The sequence below is a fragment of the Clavelina lepadiformis genome, chromosome 5, assembly GCF_947623445.1.
Source record: "Clavelina lepadiformis chromosome 5, kaClaLepa1.1, whole genome shotgun sequence".
NCBI classification, from domain to species: domain Eukaryota; kingdom Metazoa; phylum Chordata; class Ascidiacea; order Aplousobranchia; family Clavelinidae; genus Clavelina; species Clavelina lepadiformis.
Genome location: NC_135244.1, coordinates 19,092,263 through 19,111,373, shown reverse-complemented (window position 1 = coordinate 19,111,373; position 19,111 = coordinate 19,092,263). Strand labels below are relative to the sequence as shown.

Below are 19,111 nucleotides of genomic sequence, written 5' to 3'. Positions count from 1 at the left end.
TTAGTTCGTTTAGTCCTGTTCACTTATAACCAGTGGTGGGATTCAAATATTTTAACATCCGGTTCTCTCACTAGCGGCATGCCATATTGTCCCGGACCCGATATACACATAGACCTATACATACGCTTGTTAACAACCGGTTCGCGGAGGTCATTAAAATTCCAAGAACTAGCTGAATCCCACCACCGCTTATAACTGTATTTTCAACTTCAACAGGGATTACAATTATTTGTTACAAAACGAAAGAGTTTTTGTCGAATCCGAATAAATCTAAAATAGTTAAAGCCGACGTTGTTAATCTACTAAGCTTATAGCAAGGGTCTAGTTTTCTTTCGATTAGTCCAATATGTTGTTAATCTATTATAGCAACTCCAAAACTACGAACAGGTAGATCATGTCGGTAGAGCACTGAAAATCAGCTTTTTAAAAGAAATCACCAAAAGGCATATTGACTTTACTCGTGTCAGAATAAATAAGCAGGGGTAATACATAACCAGAAAATCAAGCAGATAACGCTGGCCCTACCCTGCACGGCAGGATAAATGTTTTGCAAGATTTACTTTCAATGGTTGCCCACAGACAATGCAAATTAAGCATTTTTAGGTTGTTTTTTAATACTATGCACGTGCACACCGATAGCTAAATTACTTTCTACGTTTTTAGCATATTAATATATATATAATATGCAATAAAATAATATTTGATATACTACCTACAGGTATGAATGCAAAAATAACATTTCAACAAAAATTGTTATTTACAAAAACATAAAGCATTTCATGCAGTTAGTCTATACCGTTTTATTTTACTGAACATTACATTCTCCAGTATAGCTTAGAAACTATAGGCTAACCTAACTTATTTAACATAACCGGGTATAGCTGAAGACAAACAACATCGAAATCTTGTGTGTGGGTATTGTGGAGGGCTATTGCTGAAGATATAGCAAAGCGTAAAGAAGGCAAGCTACTGAATGCATGTAGCCTATACCACGTTCGGGGTTAAGTCTACGCACATGTTATAGGCAAAAAATTTAAATTGTTATGTAATACACTGATTATTATTATAAGCAACAGACCACCGTCTCGTTTGCAAGCAAACAATTTTAAACACATATGAAAGCAACCCAGCACAGAAAAGAAACCAAAATCTTTTCCAAGTTTTATTTCACATGTGGCATGTAAACAGAACGTGGTAGCCTATACCAATCCGCGTGGGAAATTTAATAGAGGTGTGGCTAAACAAACAGCAGAGGTCGTAATATGAAAAACGACGTCAACGCATTTCTTTAAATGAATCTGCAAATACGTCATTACTTTTTCACAAACGCTAAACCACATCTTATTAAATGATTTAAAGCATTCAAAACGTATTGAGCTCGCTGCAGCAACGACACCATAACCGGGTGTTATAACGTGGTGGCGATTGACAACAGCAATTGCCTCTTTACTTGAGTGGTTAAGTTCACATGAAAACAAAGCGTCTGTGAAGCGGCTGTTCCTGGTAGATTTCATTTAATCTCTTTCAGGTGAAAGAAAAATAACATAACGTTTTTACAGCAGGCGAAAATCTGTTCATTGTAACTTATGATTCATTTTTATTACTACACAGCAAACTGTTTTTTTTCTTTATCAATGTGAAATAGCGATGACACGGTTATTTCAGGCAACGTGAAGTAGCGATGACGTGATTGAAACGTGGCCGACTCTTTGATATGAATTTGCTTTTATAGTTGCATTGGCTCTGTGACAAGGAAGAGTTTTCAGGTTAGTTAGAATGAAACGAAACTATATTATGAATAAATCATTATAAATTAATATTAGTTAACACAAGTACAAGTAACTGCATTAATACAGTTAACATTACTATCACAATAAATTCTTAGTTACTCACTTAATTGATGTCATGTCATTAAAATTGCACACCGGTCTCGCTAATTGCCACTATGACATCATTCGCGTGAAGATGTAGTCGATTGGAGGTGTACGTCATGCACTAACGTACCGCTATCAAAAAACAAAGTACACGTCACACTGTGTAACTGCAACCTGTAGTTGGTATACTATTAAATAAAAACAAAGTATTTCGTTAACAAATGCGATGTTGACAATTGTAAACAAACTATATATTATAAACGTATAGGGATAAAAAGAAAGAATATTGAAAAGATAAAATATTGAAAACAGATTTACTTTATTTCAACGTTACAAACAGCATTTAGCCCATACTTTTAGCAGCAAAATGTATTGCAACGTTTAACTATACCCGCTTTTATAAAGAAGCATATTTATTTTCGTATAAAATGACGACAAAATCAATTATCAACTTTCACCGCCAACAAATTAAATTGAGTTTTCTTAAGGCCCTTATGTTTATAGGTAATTAGCAATGGTATAATGTTAGCAAACATACAATAATTTTTAACTTTTAAAATTAGCTGTGTGGATGCTCTATTGCTGCCAGTATTTCGCGCAATCTCACAAAGGTATTAAAGATCAAATGTACGCTTATTATAAGTTTTCTGAAAACTGTTAAAAAATTGCTACAGTTAGTGAAACCATTAAAATGTTGTTCTGTGTGGTCCAAATTGGCCGTAACGGATGCCATGGCCTCTTTAACGACAGATGTTATCTTTTCCGTTAAGCGTCGGAGACTTTGAAAATTTTTGTTTTGGAAACTCGTAAATAGTTTTGAAAACTCACGCTAATAATATTTCTCAGCTATGAAATTCTTTCTTGTGAGCGTTTATAATTATTCTAAAAATACGAAAAGTCTTTACATTGCTCGATATCCGTGGTAATTGCGTCAGCAACGGCGTCAAGTCGAAAAACTTTCAACATGTTTATTATAAGCGGTACTTGAGAAGCATTATGCGGTTGTGTTCGGGCCATTACTGGTCGTTTCATCTTCAAACTTGCAAAACTCAAAGTGCCCGAAAAACAGACGAACCGCCACGACCAGCGTAAACCCTTTGGATATGGTTGCTACTTAACAGGGTAAGCAATCACTTTCCGAGCTCTCACGGCGGTGGATGTAATCTGACGATCGTTGAGACCAACCTTTGAGTCGATACAGTTCACATGCACGGTTGAAAATTACAACTGCATGCGTTTGAGGCTCGCTTTGAGTAACCGAAGCTGCCATATTCCCAGGGAGCTCTCCTTGTGCGGCCAAAGTCACGAAATATCCCAGGCAGCGCTTGCATTTTATCTCGCAGGGTGGTGTATGTTTAAATTACTGGGCCAATGAAGAGACCAGAAGAGAATTTTTTGCGGCACACGTCTCCTATGTCCTCAATGAAGCAATCAATGTCATATTTGTTTGTTCAGTGATTCAGACGTGTTGTTTGTTCGTGCAATTATAGCTGGAAACATGGTTAAACAAGGTCCGGAAAATTGTTATTTACAACCGAAAAATTACTTACTTATAACGGACAATTAAAGACTAACTGTTCATTTTCTACTCCAATTATTTAATAGAAAAGCTATATGCTATTCTTTCGGGGACATTTAAAGCCAATGGCTGGCAAACAAAAGTGCGAAACCTTTAGTTAGTTAGTATTCTTAGTTAAATTACCCAGCATTTTTACACGTTTAGGAATGTTTAAAATGAGAAACGTGCCCCCGAAATGAAATCGCACACTGTTAAGCTTCCTGCAGGTATAGAATATCGCTAAAAGCACTATGTTTATGACGACTCTTTGAAAAGTGATAGGAGATGGCAACAAACCATTCGAACAGTGCGAACACGATTGAACTTGACTCAAAGAACTTTTTAGCAAAAGTGATTGCCAAAAAGCATATCAGTCGAGAAAATTGATTACATGGTGACTAAGTGGAAAAAATAATTTGCTTTGAAAATTCTTCATTTGCCTGACTCCGTTGGTTTCCTTAGACAGATAATTTAATCACGCTGGTTCTTATTATTTGTGACAGGAGCATAAATTAATGATGCTGTGTTATGTTATTAAAATTTACAATTATGAATTTTTTTAAAACTTTTTTAGTTTGGAGTCTACGTCAGTGTTTACTGATCACGGTGGTGACGACAATTTTATTATTATTTTTCTGGGGCACCACGACCGCACTTGAGCTCCATTACTTTGTGCCGATCTGTATCTTTATCTTTTTGTATCTTTATATTTTCTTTCTTTTTTGTGACTCAATTCAGTTAACAGTGACTCGGTGCTAAATGTAATTAATTTGTCGGCAATAGTCGTTCTTATTTAAGATTCACGTATATTATCAACTGACTAAGCCATACCTGTATAGAATGCGCGTTGACTTTACGAGCACATTATTCATATACGACACACGTTATTACATAAATACCTTATATTACTATCACAATATCAAAGAAATTTATTTCAAATTGAATAATTCAAAACGCTACTTGAATCCATCCAAGCATCGGCTGCAGTTGAGCGGCTGTCAATTTAGCCACCGGGCAATCGAATCAAAGATACCAAATCATTTAATGCATTAGTGTTCGACCGAGTGTAACCTTTATGAGATAAGCCCTATATACTGTACGCACCTGGTTCAATTATAGTAGGTGGCGATTTAACAGTTAAATGGCGAAATACGTTTCTACCAGGTGTTTTTTCTCTGTCGTCATTTCGTACAAGCCATCCGCACATGATCCGAAATAATAATATTTTGGCCACAAACGTTACTTTTGTAGCCAAAACGATGAATCATAGACCCGCTTCTTTCTGCGCCATACTGTTACTTCTTTCAGGCTATCGGCTTACAATTGAGTTCGGTTTAGCGGTATTTGCATGCCAATGATATTACAAGACGCAACGCTTGGCATCTATTCTGTGACTTTGAAAATCTTTAATCCGGTATCGCTGTCGAAAATGTGATACTGGATATTTACTTCGCAAATGGTAAGCGCTAATAAATCTATACTAAGTTACAGTATATACAAAATGATAAATGTACAATTTTTTGTTTTTGTCTTCTTTGACAGCACACAGGCGCAAATCTGCGTCAGTTTCAGTCTGGCTGACATTAGTAAGATTTTAACGGATTAATCATCTTTAAAATCATTCCATTGCTTTTTAATGATTTTATACAAATTCTTCTCTTTGAGCGATAATCCATCACTTAAGTGAGTCAATCGCCGCAGGATGTAACCCTACGCGAATGGGAAAAGCTAATCGGTAACCGCGTATAGAAATCTTATTCAGTCAGGTTGAAATATGCGATATGAATCGTTTACGTTTAAGAAAGTATTTCCTGAACAGTTCTTGGTTTTTACTCAAGACTTTGCGGTCAACCGAGTTCATATTCCACTGAAATGTCTATTTTTTTATTGTATGTATAGGCTACAACGTATACCGACGTCGCTTACGTTAAGATTTTTACCGTCAACCTATCGTTACTTATCGTATAAGCCGATAGAAATTCAGGTGGTATCGCTATCATATACGGAAATGGTAATAACAGTCCCGTTTCAAAAGTAACTTTGATATTTGACGTGTACAAAAATCGTAACGAGCGCCCCGCCCGAATCTAATTGTGAGAATGTGTCTGCTGCGACGGTGGCGGGGACATTTTTAAAAAAATTTCTAGAAAAGTTAAAGTTTAACAAATTAATTCTCTAACGGCAAGTTTTAAAAGAAAAAAGAAAAACAACGCTACACGGAACAACCGACCATTAAAGGCTTGTTTTTTATACCTCACCCATCGTCTTGCGCGATTCAGAGGCCTTAACGCCGGCAATTACCTGACATCAATTAAAGGAGGAATAAAGTTTAAACGATTTTCTGCGGATAACATTTATCGGGTGTATATTGGGCATGTTGGCACGTGTCTTCGTGTTATATTAGCTAATTAAATTTACTTTTAGTAGTTTTAATGAAAACAAGTCGATCACTGAGAGCTATTATTGTACCAAGACCTTGCAGCTCGACAGTAACCACTAAAATCATGGTTGATGACCAGGTTTTTTCAGACAGAAGAAAAAGCCAAGCGTATTCCGAAATATGTTCATGTACTGGAGTAGATTATACAGTAATTGCAACTTGATCAAAAGATCGCCCAATATTAAAAAATTAATTGTCGTTTATAGAAGACTACGTCGCAATTACTTGGGATTATTTTTAGGCGCAGACGAATATTTATAACCGCTCCTATATTTTCGATATCCAAAACTGGCCTGCCTGGTGGACTTCACTTGGTTCGGCCATTTTTCTTAGAGCTTTATGTTCTTATATGAACCAGATGATTTGTCAAACAATGAAATATTAAATTTTCGATGTTTTTATTTTTACGATATTTGCTAAATTTTAATAATCGAACGGTGTAATTTACAACGAACATAATAAGCACGCGTAAGGAAAAAAACATACAGATACAAATAGCGTCAGATTTTACAAGAGGTATACTCGTTATCAAAAACAGTGCATAGAATAAAACTTTGTAAATGTTACTGTTTTGGCAATGAAAAATGAAAAATAATGGAATGTTTCAAGTTAAAATTAGCTTCATGACGCAACTTGTTATCGCTTGGTCTCAGCTCTTTGACTAATAGGAGTTATAGGTAATGATGTTAAGGGTTTTGAAACAGCTTGCTCTTCGGGACGGACTTTTCTTGGTCTTCCTTTTGGTTTAGTAGGTGGTTCGGTTCCTCCACCCTGTAAAACCTTTAAAATAATTTCAACATATGAATTTAGAAATTCGCACTTTTTTCAAGTAAAAATTTGCATTTTGCGTAAGACATGAACAAAATATGGCTTTTTCACATGAGTTTTATTGTTAATTAGAGTTTGCTCAAATCTGCACTCTACAAAATCATACCTGCTTTTTCCATTTCATTCTGCGGTTTTGGTACCAGGTCTTTACTTGCAACTGCGTTAAGCTGAGCAATTCTGCCAACTCTACTCGGTCCGGCGTGGAGAGATATTGCTGCTTTTCAAATCTCTTTTCAAGACCGAGCATCTGAAAATGTTCAGTAAAAGTATAAAGAAAACTACAAAAACGTCACATTTGTCTGCGTTCACTTGATAAACGATAACGAATGTATTTTTCTGCTTATTTGCTATGAGTTTCAATGCAAAAGAAAAAACCAAGTTTTTAAAACATTGAGCCTATACCTGTAATTCGGTAAACACTGTTCTACTTCTTCTGCATTTTTTCGACTTTCCGATCTCCCCGGTGCCTGACGTGTCGCTGTTGATTCCTCCTCCGAGTCTGCTCCGAAGGTAAGCCGGAAGTTGAACTGATTTTTTTTCCGGCGAAAGGGAGGACGAAGACGAAACGGAAGAAGATGGCGTTACAGAATGACCCGGTGACAAGCCTCGATCTTCTCGTGTCGCGGCTTCATATGTGGCGACATCACTCCCGTGTGGACTCGATGACGTTCGGCGGGAAAACGTCGAATTCCGGTTTAGGAAAATGTTGCTGTGAATGTTGTTCTTCTTTCTCCATTCGGAAATTCTACTAGACGGATATGGTTCTTGTCGTGGGCTTATTGCGGCGGAAGTGGAAACGGACAAAAGCGGAGAATGTAAAGCACCAAAACCAACTTTCTTCGACAATGCCTCATTATGTGTGCTGGCAAGTGGGTCAACGTGTGCTGGATAAGCAACTAGGTTAAACGGCAGCGGCGGCATTGCAAGGCTTGCGGCCCGCACATAATAAGCATATCGCATGTCCATTAAGGCGGGGTTGACAACGAGTTCATTGTAAGGATGAATATTGTATCTCGTCGGCTCTCTCATCATGTTCATGACGTTGGAGTTTGCTGAGTCCGAAGCGTATTTCTGAGCACTTGTCATGAAACTCGAGTCTCTTGATATCCAGTCTTCGGAAAGATGACTGGTAGGGGTCGGCGGAGTGCTGGATGGCTCACATTTTTTCAAATCTCCAGTGGTTGGGCTAGGCTCGTTTCTCTCGTGACCGGTGTCCACCACGGATGGCATTTTGTAAGTGGAAACAACATCATGGCTTGATGATGAAGATGAGTTGTTTTCTTCAATCTGTTCAATCTCGGTGTTGCAGTTTTTATAAACTTTTTCCTCTTGATAAAACTGAGTCAAAATGGCTTCTTCGGTCCGTTCTTGAACTTTGAAAGAGTATTCATCGCTAGAAGAAATGTCGGCGCGGATGCAACATTCTCTGCAGGAAAGAGGCGAAATGTTTTCCTGGGCCATTTGCTTGATCCGGTTTTCCTCTAAAGAAGAGTTAGAATGCGCTTTTTCCAAATGGTCGATGCAACCCTTCGGGTCAACTTCTTTCTCGGCGACACTGTGGCATTCTTCTTCCGCATCATCATCCGACGTCATTTCGTTGCCGCTTCCGAGGATGTCCCTGATAAAGAACGATGTACGTCGCTGGATGCAGGATCGACGCGTGGAATTTTGAGGACAGGATTGTGCTCCAAGTCCCAGATGCATATTCAAAGCTGCTATCATGCTTTTATATCTGATACTCTGAAAAAAAAACGAATTGATGCTTATATTATCAAAACTTTATTTAGTTTGGCGAAGGTTAACAACAAATGACGTTGCCCCGCAAGTGAGCAGATACTTGGAAAGCACAAAAAGTTTTTTCTAAAGTCAACACATTCTTCTTTCCTTCCACGATCTATTCTTGTCACTGGACCAGGTGCTACTTAAAAGTTGCTTTTGAAGAAGACCGGCTTTTTTTGTCACGCGTCTCGCACGGCGAATTTAACCATCTTCATACGATTGCTCTTTTAAAAAGAAAAAAAAGAGCAAAGCGTTAAACAAGGAGCAATAAAACCCAGTTTTTCAGCACTTAACTTGGTGATTAACGTAAGCAATTTGATATCTGACCACGAGTGCCACTGTCACATGCAGATGATTTTCCGTAATTGAAAATATGCGTTGGCTCCGCTTACGGAAAGAATAAACAGATTGTTATTTAACTGTCTCTCTGGGCAATGGTTTTGAATCACTAAGAAATGATGATCTCGAGGTCTGTGAAAAAAAACTTTAATACTTCAAAAAGTTTTACCTATACTTTGCCTTTCGGATTATCTTTATTGAAAAAAAAAACGTTTTTCATTTTCCGACCCCGGGCTTTCAAGATTTTATAAACCTTGACTTTAAAGGCTGCAACACACTTACACCTTTAAGAAAGCAAATATCTCTGTAATAAATCGTATATTCAAGTGAAGGTGTAGCCAGTAGTGTCCCATATACGTTTAAGCACAATAGGAGGAAACAATGGTATACACAGCCCACCCGGCAGCACCTATCTAAATATGCAGTAACGGGAAGATTTTCTTTGTGTAAGCAAAGCGAAGAAAAACATTATCGCTATCTTTCAAGAAGTTAGAAATCCATTATGACAGTGGTTTTCAAAACCTTGGGCTCGACAAACACTGGTCCAGTGCCACTTCCTGTGCATACGTGACTCGGATAGGCCAATCACTCGCCTGACTGACAGAACCGATTAAGAGTTATGACATTTTTCCGTTGATCGGAACTCAAAGAACATCATATATATTCTATAGGAGCGGGCGGCTTCGTGTGCGAAGCGGTGACAGAAAACCATTTAACAATGGTTACATTGACAGGTTTCTTAATCGACCAGTCACTGTAATAACTCACAACCACCTGTCTTTATGAGTAAATGAAAACAATTTCCTATATCGCTGTTTATGACAGAAGTAAATTAAAAATCTGATACGTGCTCGCGTATACTGACAGGTTGTGAGTGGATATCGAATCGAAACATTTGCTGACATTTATAATACTTAGCAAAATTCTTTTTCGTGGAGTAAATGAATTGATAGCTTTATATTAAAGATTAAAATTTGATGCTTGGTATATCTTTATACAATGAATAATCCTGAAATCTGTGCAACCAATCTCCGTTATCATGCAGAACCACAGGCGCCAATTATTTTGAATTTTTTGTCTTGGTCAATATTTTAATGGTGGGTACACGCCCATGTTTTTCGTTGTTCATTGAAACTGCACAAGTATATAATGTATCGGTTACAATTAAGCGTCTTTTTGAAAGAGCGGTTAGTGGCAGTGTAGCATAAACCGGATTTGCCGCTTTTAACAGCAGCAACAGGAGTTTCAAATCGCAATCGTGTTTAGAAATGCTTTTCCCGGAGCGTGAAGCTTTGAAAATGGAAGACCACATGCGAAGCTGGGAAAAAATTGCGCGGTATTTCCTTAACACGTTTTAACGTTGGCGACTGAAACTTAAACTTCATCTTTGCATTCTGTCCGACCAATTAGCTGGATTTGGCAAATATTAGAGGTGGTTTGGCGTTCCGCTATAGCGTCTGTACAGTGTATATATATATATATATATCCAACGGCTGATATCTGTGACAACATAATTTCTTTCTTCTAACTATAATATTAATTACTACACCGCTATATAGCATCGTCATAAATGGTTTTACCATTCCATATACAGTGGAGAAAGCCACAATGAATTTTCCGATTATTTAAGACCTTAATAGTTTATTTCTGACACTTAAGTGCCCAGGTTTCTTTGAAGTCTCGCCACTTGTAACGTAAATTTGCCAGAAAAGATAAACGACAAGACGAGTAAAATTAGAGGATAAAATTACTTAAAAGCTGATTAAATCGCATCCGGTGTTATTGACGCAAAACTTTTGCTTTAAACCGCACAAGCTATATTGACGAATACGTCAGTCATTTTGGCCGCAAAGTCGCCAGGATTTAAATCATAACAACCACCAATGACAAATTTGACTAACGAGGCACCGGCATGCCGCCTTTTGTGACCGCATTTTATCAGCTGTCAGAAGAAACACCTTCCCATACTGTAACGTGATCATATTTGTCCAGTCAAACGTAGTGACACCGCTTAGTGTTACCAAACTATCACTTGAAAAATTACCCCCGCTCGCTTAAAGGCCAAGGCTGAACATACACAAGAAGAGTTAAAAGAAAGTTAGAGTTGTAGGGCACATCAACATACTGCCTAAATGCGCCCACACACGTGGAAGTATGATTTTGGAACCATGTAAACTCCGACTCATTGCCATTCAAAATGTGATACGTCGAGAAATAGAAAACAAACATTTTTGCTAATTGGTGTCGGCGACCTCAGAAACGGTGGAAGCTTTTGCTGGATTGGGACTCATTGTTCAGTGTGCATTTCCAAGCACTGCAAACGCTCCGTGCCAGGTAATCTTTAGCTATGTCATTAAATTTATGTTATTTTTTTCTCTTTTGAAACATAGACCTTCATATCCTCCATTATATTACAAAATTAATTTCACGTATTGGATAAAATAAGCCAGTTGCAATCAAGTAGGAATTCTACTTTTGCCACGTTATTTTGCACTAACTTTACAAATTCTCACCCCGTACCAATTAAACAGAAATACAGCAGCAACCCAGCGCATGAGATAGGTCTATATAGACTAAGTTAAACTTCAAAAAAAGCAATATGTAGCGGTTGACCCTACTTAACAGACACGGTACAAACGTGATTATACTCGTAGTCGTCTCTCCCGACAATAAACAACGACACCCTTTGCGCTTTTGAAGTGATGCAAACATATACCAATATGATAATCGCAAGATGAAAGGTCGAAATGGAAAATCGGTGTCTTTACATGGGAGGCATGAATCTAGACTAACATGGTGTTACCCTCGGGTCAATGACCCAACGCTTATTATTCTCAACCACGGGAGACCTAGACATTGGGATTTGAAAAAATCGGCGTATACGAGCAGACAAAGACGCATATGGTCTGTAAGGTGCTTCAGATAAATTAAACAACTCACTGTATCAGTTCCTAGTCCGCTCTTCTAAAAAGCACAATTAAGCTCTCGAGTAGTTTATGCGATGGCTGAATAAGGTCGAATACCATTACGCTCTAGCGAACTCCAGGGCACACCAAACGGTAACGGTATACCATAAAAGCAGCCAGAACTCTTGAGACCACCCGCGGCCAAAGCTACGGTTCCGTTTGCTAAGTGTTACGCGTGAAACAATTACTAAAGTATCAGGTACTCCCGGACTTACGATTGGCTTCAACGAGCCGACTTAAAAGGACTAAATACTCAAGATTTGGCCTGTATTGAGATATTTGATTCACCAATTTGACTGAAATCGTCTCGTTGGGGCAATATGTCCTGGGCACGCATTATACAATAGGTCTCCCTCTTCTTGAAAGTTATTGGATTTCGTATTTGCCACCTGTAAATACTTAAAACCGGATTTAATGTCGATACAACAGCTGTAGCAATTTCAGGAAGAACTTGAAATTAACGGCGATTAAAATTGTTCTCGGTGACCTTAAATTAAATTGCTAATAAAACCGAAAATTACGCCATTGGGTTGTCTCCGTCAAGTATTCTACCAATTACATTCGATGTAAAATTAATTCAATAATTTTCCTTTATAGTAAACGAGACGTAAATGTATAAAATCGTGACCACGCAATTTCGTAGCACATTTTTTTTACTAATCCCCCCACCCCTGCCCCCAGTCATAACGAAACGTAAACAATAAGAAACAATAAACGATTATTAAATAAAATAACAACCTGGTCCAGACCATTACATGTTAATTGTGATATTTGCTATTCTGTTGATTAAAAACAAAAAATCGACTTAGACCACTTGACCAATTATTTATTATTATTATGGGTACGGACGACATCTATACATATTGCGTATATGTCAGCGAATATACGTTACAATGAACAACTAATCTGGCCTGGAACAGATTGTTATAAGCTCGATTTGAGTCTACATCGTGGACCCTTCGCTTTGCACAGCTAAATCGTTTTTTGAATCAGGGTTGTAATCGGGCGCTATTTTTAACCCCAACCCGAAAATTGATTTGATTAGAATCGAAAGTTAAGTTTACCGAATGAATCGAAGTCATCTTTCGATCCATGTTAAGAAAGTGAAATTACCACGCAAATGTGGCAGAATGCGAGTGTGAATTCGGGCCCGAACCCCACCGGAAAAGCCCGGCCTGACTTATAGCTCTGGCTTGAATGAATATAAGAACCATTTAATTAATCATGATCAATACAAGCGACAATTAATATATTACGTACAAATAAGCTAGCCTCAGGCTTGTGCAAACTCTTGCATAGACTTTGTTTGCTTAGCGCTGATATCTGCTTTTGAAGTAGCATTTGCAAAAGGAAACGATGCCAAGTAAAGCGAGTCTTTCCTGAAGCCTTCGATAGCTCAGTTGGTAGAGCGGTGGACTGTAGTGTTCTCCTCAGGCATCCATAGGTCACTGGTTCGAATCCGGTTCGAAGGAACGTTTTTATAAATTCTTATGCAGTTTTTGTCAAATAAAGGCCTTGATAATATTGCGCTTTTCTACAACCACTATGTGGCTGCGTGCTGTCAAAACGCATTGTAGTTCAGGGCCACATACTATGATCTCAAGCTCTATCTCATCTCAAGCGGGCCGCATCGATGAAATTTTAAAAGAATCTTAATTTTCTCTTTTCTTGGTTGGTCTTGCAAATAGGGATGCTTTTATTTATGATAAATCTTATATACTGGCGCCCAATACGCTCTAAACCATATTATTTGTGCGCTGAATCTTGTTGTTTGCACATCATATACCAGATTGCATATTCGCATCTCTGAGACAAAATAATACTTTGTTCATTTTGCATGGTAACTTCTGCTATGGTTCCACTTTTCTCTCTTTTCACAAGGACATTTTGGTAACGGGGGTGGCACTCTTAATAATTTCGGATAACAACTTCTAAAAGAGGTTGGGCAAGATTTAAATTTACAGAGGTGGGCAGTCGGTACTTTGAAAGTACCGTCGGTAATCGTATTTAGCAAAAATGTACCGACGGTTCTGGTATTCGGTACTTTTTTGAAAAAGTAGTTCGGTACTTTTGTCGGTACTCGGTATCGGTACTATTGTGTAAAAGATGCTGCTACAAATGCAATGTTTGCCGCTATTATGCCCCCGGCAAAGGTTACTCCAGGTCAAAACATATCTGACGTAAATCGATTGCAATTTTATTTGACATTTCTAGATTAACAAAGATCAGCAGATGCTAAAATTAGTATTAAGGATTAATTAACATATATTTTTGAAAACATACTTGTTAAAATTTTGAAATTATCAGGTGAAAAGTACCGAGCACCTGGCCCGACTGAAATTTCTTGAAAAGAGTGATTCTGTACCAATTCGGTATTTGTTTTCAAAAGTACCGATGGTAACTGTATCAGTACTGAAAAAGTACCGCGGTACAGTAATTCAGTACTACAGTACCGCGGTACTGCCCACCTATGTACATTTATCTAAAGGTTGTTACGTCATTGTGCCCTCTGATGGACAAATGCAGATATCTTTTATTTTAAATTCTGGTTGCCTCCAAGTGATTTAATTGAGCGTTTTGGTTATTTCTTTAACCATTCATTGCTCCTATAACAGAATGGGCCATAGACAGTGACTTGTAGTATATGTTTACTAGAGCTGGAAATTCGGCCGATTTTTTTAGCCTTTAGCCGGATGGCATTAGTAGTTGGCTGGTGGTTAGCTGCCATAATCGCTAATTGTCATGTCACATTGTTAGTTGCAGGTAAAACCGCTATTTATTATTAAGATATGTGATGAAAAGAATTGTAACTGATTTGCAATTTATGTCATGCTAGACTACAATGTTTATCAGTAAAACAAAATATTTAAGCATTAAAATAACTAACAGAGCAGAAAATTACAGCATGTCAATGAATTACCAAACATTTTTCTCCAAATTCTCTCCTCATGTACGTTTTCGGCTCATGGCTAACAAAATCTTTAGTCGCTAAGAGCTCTCAGTCGTTAGCGGCTATTAGCCGGCCAAATTGTCCCCGACCTAACGTTTACACGGAGCAATGAAGTTTGCCAAACACCCTGAAAACATGCGAGTTGCGCTGTTATTTTCTTTCATGTAATTTTCATTCGCCGATGTTGTACAATTTTCTCCCGATAAATATACAGACCCGATTTCGGATAAGTTTTGCATATGTTCCCTAACTTTGTGTAAAGGTATCATAGCCATAGTTTTTTGACATCTTCAGAAATTTATTCTTTGGAAATTGGACCCGCACAAGCCTGACAAAGGTTAGTCTCATATAAGCCTGTACATATAAGGTTGTAAATAAAAGGTATATTTGATGTTGCTGTAAATAACTCCGTAACGACACCTTGCGAGTAAATAGAAAGTTTCTTTACAGCAAGTACAAAGTGCAGGGGCGTCTAGCAATTGTTACGTTCTTATTGTTGCTGATCTTTGGAATGGATTGACACTATTACATGTGGAAATTTTCCGGGACTTGTTAAATTACACATTGAACTACCTTTTGACTTAAGGGAGATTGTGTTAGCAACCTTCCTTGCACTGTCGACTGTATACTATATATTTCGCACTGTCGCCTGTATACCGTTTTACCTGTATATTTTCGTGTAACTTAATATAAGAAAAAGTTGAGTAAGATGAGACGACTCACAATACAGTACGGTGCAACATTTTGTTTGTAAATATGCTTTAGTCTTAGTGTTACAGTTAGTTTTGGTTTATTTCAATCTAAAACATTTCAGATCTTTTTGCTGGATTTTAAATACAACTTTAGCTTTAAAACATTACGTTCATGAATGACGTTTTGAATGTGGTTCTGCAATTTTTCGGGTAAAATAAACGCTGCCATATCATTTCAAAATTGCTTTTAAAGAGTGTTTATTATTTATACCCTTGTGACCGTCAATAGTTTGATATCAATGTTTCGTTTATACGTGGACCGTGTAAGAAACAGCTTAGTTCCACACATTTTACTTTAAATCTAAATTGTACACATACTTTTACTGATGGGTAAAAAGTCCTCTTTTTCATAGACCACTTTGTTTTTGTTGTTGTCTTCCGACGCCCACGCGTGGAGACAAAGAGCTTGAAAAACAACGCCACAAGATGGCGCAAACGTATCACAAATTCTCACATATGCTTATTGTGCTACCGACCAAGCATAATAGCTGTAGCAGCGAAGAACGTTTGGATAAGCTTTGAATCGTGACTCTGAAAGTTGTTGAAAACTTTTGCAGTTTTAGCAGAAAAACAAAATTTCAAATTACAGACATTGCTACTTAGACCCCAAAAGGTTACTACACTTCTTATCACGTAAATGTTTATTTCTTTGTTATTAATAGCTAGTATACGCTTTCGATGTTATTTCTGGCAAAAAGTTTATGTGAAGGTTTACACATCGATAGTAAACCACGCCAACCGTTTACCAGACGCTTCACAGAACACTAGCCTGCAAATAAGTAGCCTGCATAGTCTGGTATATGATGACGCGGCGTCAGATTTCGTGGTTTATTTTATCCACTGCTAGCATTTAAGAAAGTTTGCTGGGGGTTGTTTTAAAGGCGACGAGAGCGCCAAAAGCCCGTTACAATTTTGTTATTGAGATTGCGGCAAACACTTCGTCACCGATCGAGTGGTTCTTGGTTGCAGATGTTTCACAGAAGAACCACTTGGCACCTACTTCAAAGTTTTAATATATTTTTTGTGGAAGTGGTAATGTACCAACGAAAGATGATTACATCAACACAATTTGTACACACGTTCAAGCGGGAGACTAGCACTTTAACCAGCTTATATAGATTTCGCAAACAACAGTTAACACTGATAAGTAAATTCAATACAAAACACAACAACGGCACTTAGCTTCCATGCTCTGTTGGTATTATTGATTTTTTGTACTCCAAGCTTTTTCGCTACTAAACATGGATTTTTGAGATACAGTTATGCAAGTATGCTGTTTACATATATAAATGTATGTATAGGTTTTTTTGCCACAAGCATTTTATACCAAATTTGGTTATGGTCGGTTAGCCTGTGACGTTTTTTACGTAATCGGGCATACAGAAGCGCCCGCCGTAGCAATCTTGTTTAGAACTTTTGCATTCTTGTCCTACTTTATCCTCGTAAGTTAAATTTGATCACGGATATCGACGAAACCCTTGCTAGTTTTGCCGACCCTCAGAAGGGCAGAAAGTTCATCTGATTTTTATGGATCTTCCGATTTACGGTCGATAAGTAGGCTATTCCGATAGCGGATCAAATTCGATTATACGCTAGTGCTTTTCTGTGAAGACTTTAGCCTGCTTTGTGTTTATACTCCACTGCTGACTAATTCTCAGTTCATCAGTTTTCCATTCATTGCATTCGCTTGGAACTTTCACGATCAATTAGCGCTATTTATCGCTGCCCGTGCATTGTTCCTATTCATGTCCTGCGGTTTTCTCCTTGTCTGTGAAAGGTTTTCGAAAATCGTAAGCGGTCACGCTGGCGTTTAAACAATTATAAGTTTAAAAAGGCATTATTTGTGATAGCAATATAATCATCTGCTTGTGTTCCGCCACAGTAGCGTCAGTGTTCACGCAGAACATACTTTAATTAAGGTTCATACCAAGCTTGTGTGTAAATGTACAAATATTAAAACATGTATAGGCGGTCTGCTGCCGAATTTGTCGGCTTTGCCACTTTCCCCGTTCATTTGCGCATGTTAAGAACAACTGGCTTGATTTTTTCGTCTCCACCGCGCTTTTAATGAAAAATGAAGTGATTGGAATCGATTGAGTTGCTTCATTCTTTTCCTACGCTAACCAGCCTTCCATTTATAGAGCGAATCAACTTTCAACAGCTTTAGCTCTAAAACATATAACCTACTGCAGAAGTTTTTCCTAAATCATATCTTTCGGATGCTATATGTGTAGACTATTACACTTCGAATGAGTATAGATAGAACAAAGATAAATTGACTCAAATGCCAGTATATGCCAAGTGAACTTTAAAACAAACAAAATACCTATTCTCAATAGGTGAGTACGACGTTTCTCTTGAAGTTACGGTTACCGGAAAAGCAAAGTAAAGGAAAGGGAAATACGACTGTAAAGTATGACGTAACGCATTTTAAGACAGGCCGTTACCAAAATGACTTCCTTTAAAGTTTCCGGGAACAGGAAGATGTTTTTGTGAATCACGATCAGGAAAAAGTCGAATACTAATCGCTACGCAAATGACCATTGACCGAGTGCAGTAAGTCGGTAAATAAATTTCCTAATCGATTCAAAACAATTCACAACAAGGTCAGAATGAGGAAGAGTTTGGATCATAAACCACCGCAAGTAAACAGCATTTCGTTCTGCGGTCGGACGACGCGAGAGCCGCGAAAACCGCCAAAATATCTTTTGTCAGTGAAAAGACTTGTTGTGTTCTGCCAATTTGCTTTTGCGAGTGGATTAGCTGACGTAGTGTCGGTTTAATGTGACTTTTCGTTCCTTTTAGTCTATTCCATTATTTGTTTCTCTGCGAGGTCATCGAATGGATAAGTTGTTGTCGTTATCAGGTAACTGAATGGGCCCGATGGCGTATACGAGCGACGAGTGTTGATTTAAAGTGGCTTTGCAATCGATTAAAAGCCTGATTGAAACGCCGGGTAGGTCCAATCGAGCACTCATGGACTATATCGCTTACACCGGGACCCTGTTTAATTTAGTTAGATGACCAGAGTGGGGAAAAATGGGAAAAATGCTTTATTTCTGAGAGCAATGAAAACGGGTAACAACTGGTTCGATTCGGTTTCCTTTCGCACGATAATGACGTGACAATTTAGATAAAGTCTTGATAACATGGCTTCATGTATAGCAAGAGGGCATTTACAAAGGGTATATACTACAGGATGTAAGAACCACAGAACAATATATACTATAGGTAGCTTAACGTTTGCGAAATTAAAACCAATTTATACTGGGGAAAAGTCGGCTACATCGATTTAAAGAGGGGCTCCGCACAGTTTGTGATTGATTTTACTTGCAAAAGAGTGGAAGTTATGACGTCGCAGCCGTAAAACGTTACAACTTGCTGACTCTGTTGTAGCCACACAGGACGAATTCCTATGGGGTTAACGGGTGGCGGATTTACAAGAAGGATTTGCCCAGAGAAAACTAAACAACTGTGGTTTGTTAATAATGCCGTCACTGGTGAATTTCGACCTTTTACATGCGTTAACAGCGTGCAAAATTTTCTGTGTCATATGTAAGAAATTTGGTGAATTACTCTATCCAATTACTGTATATTTGGATGGTTTTTTAACCCGTACGTTTTC

At 37.9% G+C, this 19,111-nt stretch overlaps 1 protein-coding gene and 1 non-coding gene across 2 annotated transcripts; one reads left to right on the top strand and one right to left on the bottom strand.

Moving 5' to 3' along the window:
• Positions 1 to 6,259: 6,259 nt before the first annotated feature.
• On the bottom strand, positions 6,260 to 8,587 carry LOC143459513 (uncharacterized). Its single transcript, XM_076956708.1, has 3 exons — positions 7,103 to 8,587; positions 6,807 to 6,947; positions 6,260 to 6,652 (listed from the first exon to the last, which is right to left on the bottom strand). Exons 1-3 carry the CDS (start codon positions 8,420 to 8,422, stop codon positions 6,509 to 6,511), a joined length of 1,605 nt encoding a protein of 534 aa, XP_076812823.1. The 5' UTR covers positions 8,423 to 8,587; the 3' UTR covers positions 6,260 to 6,508.
• Positions 8,588 to 13,169: 4,582 nt separating this feature from the next.
• Trnay-gua (transfer RNA tyrosine (anticodon GUA)) lies at positions 13,170 to 13,256 on the top strand. Its single transcript is given in 2 exon segments — positions 13,170 to 13,206; positions 13,221 to 13,256. It is a non-coding gene; the product is annotated as a tRNA-Tyr (tRNA).
• Positions 13,257 to 19,111: the final 5,855 nt, after the last annotated feature.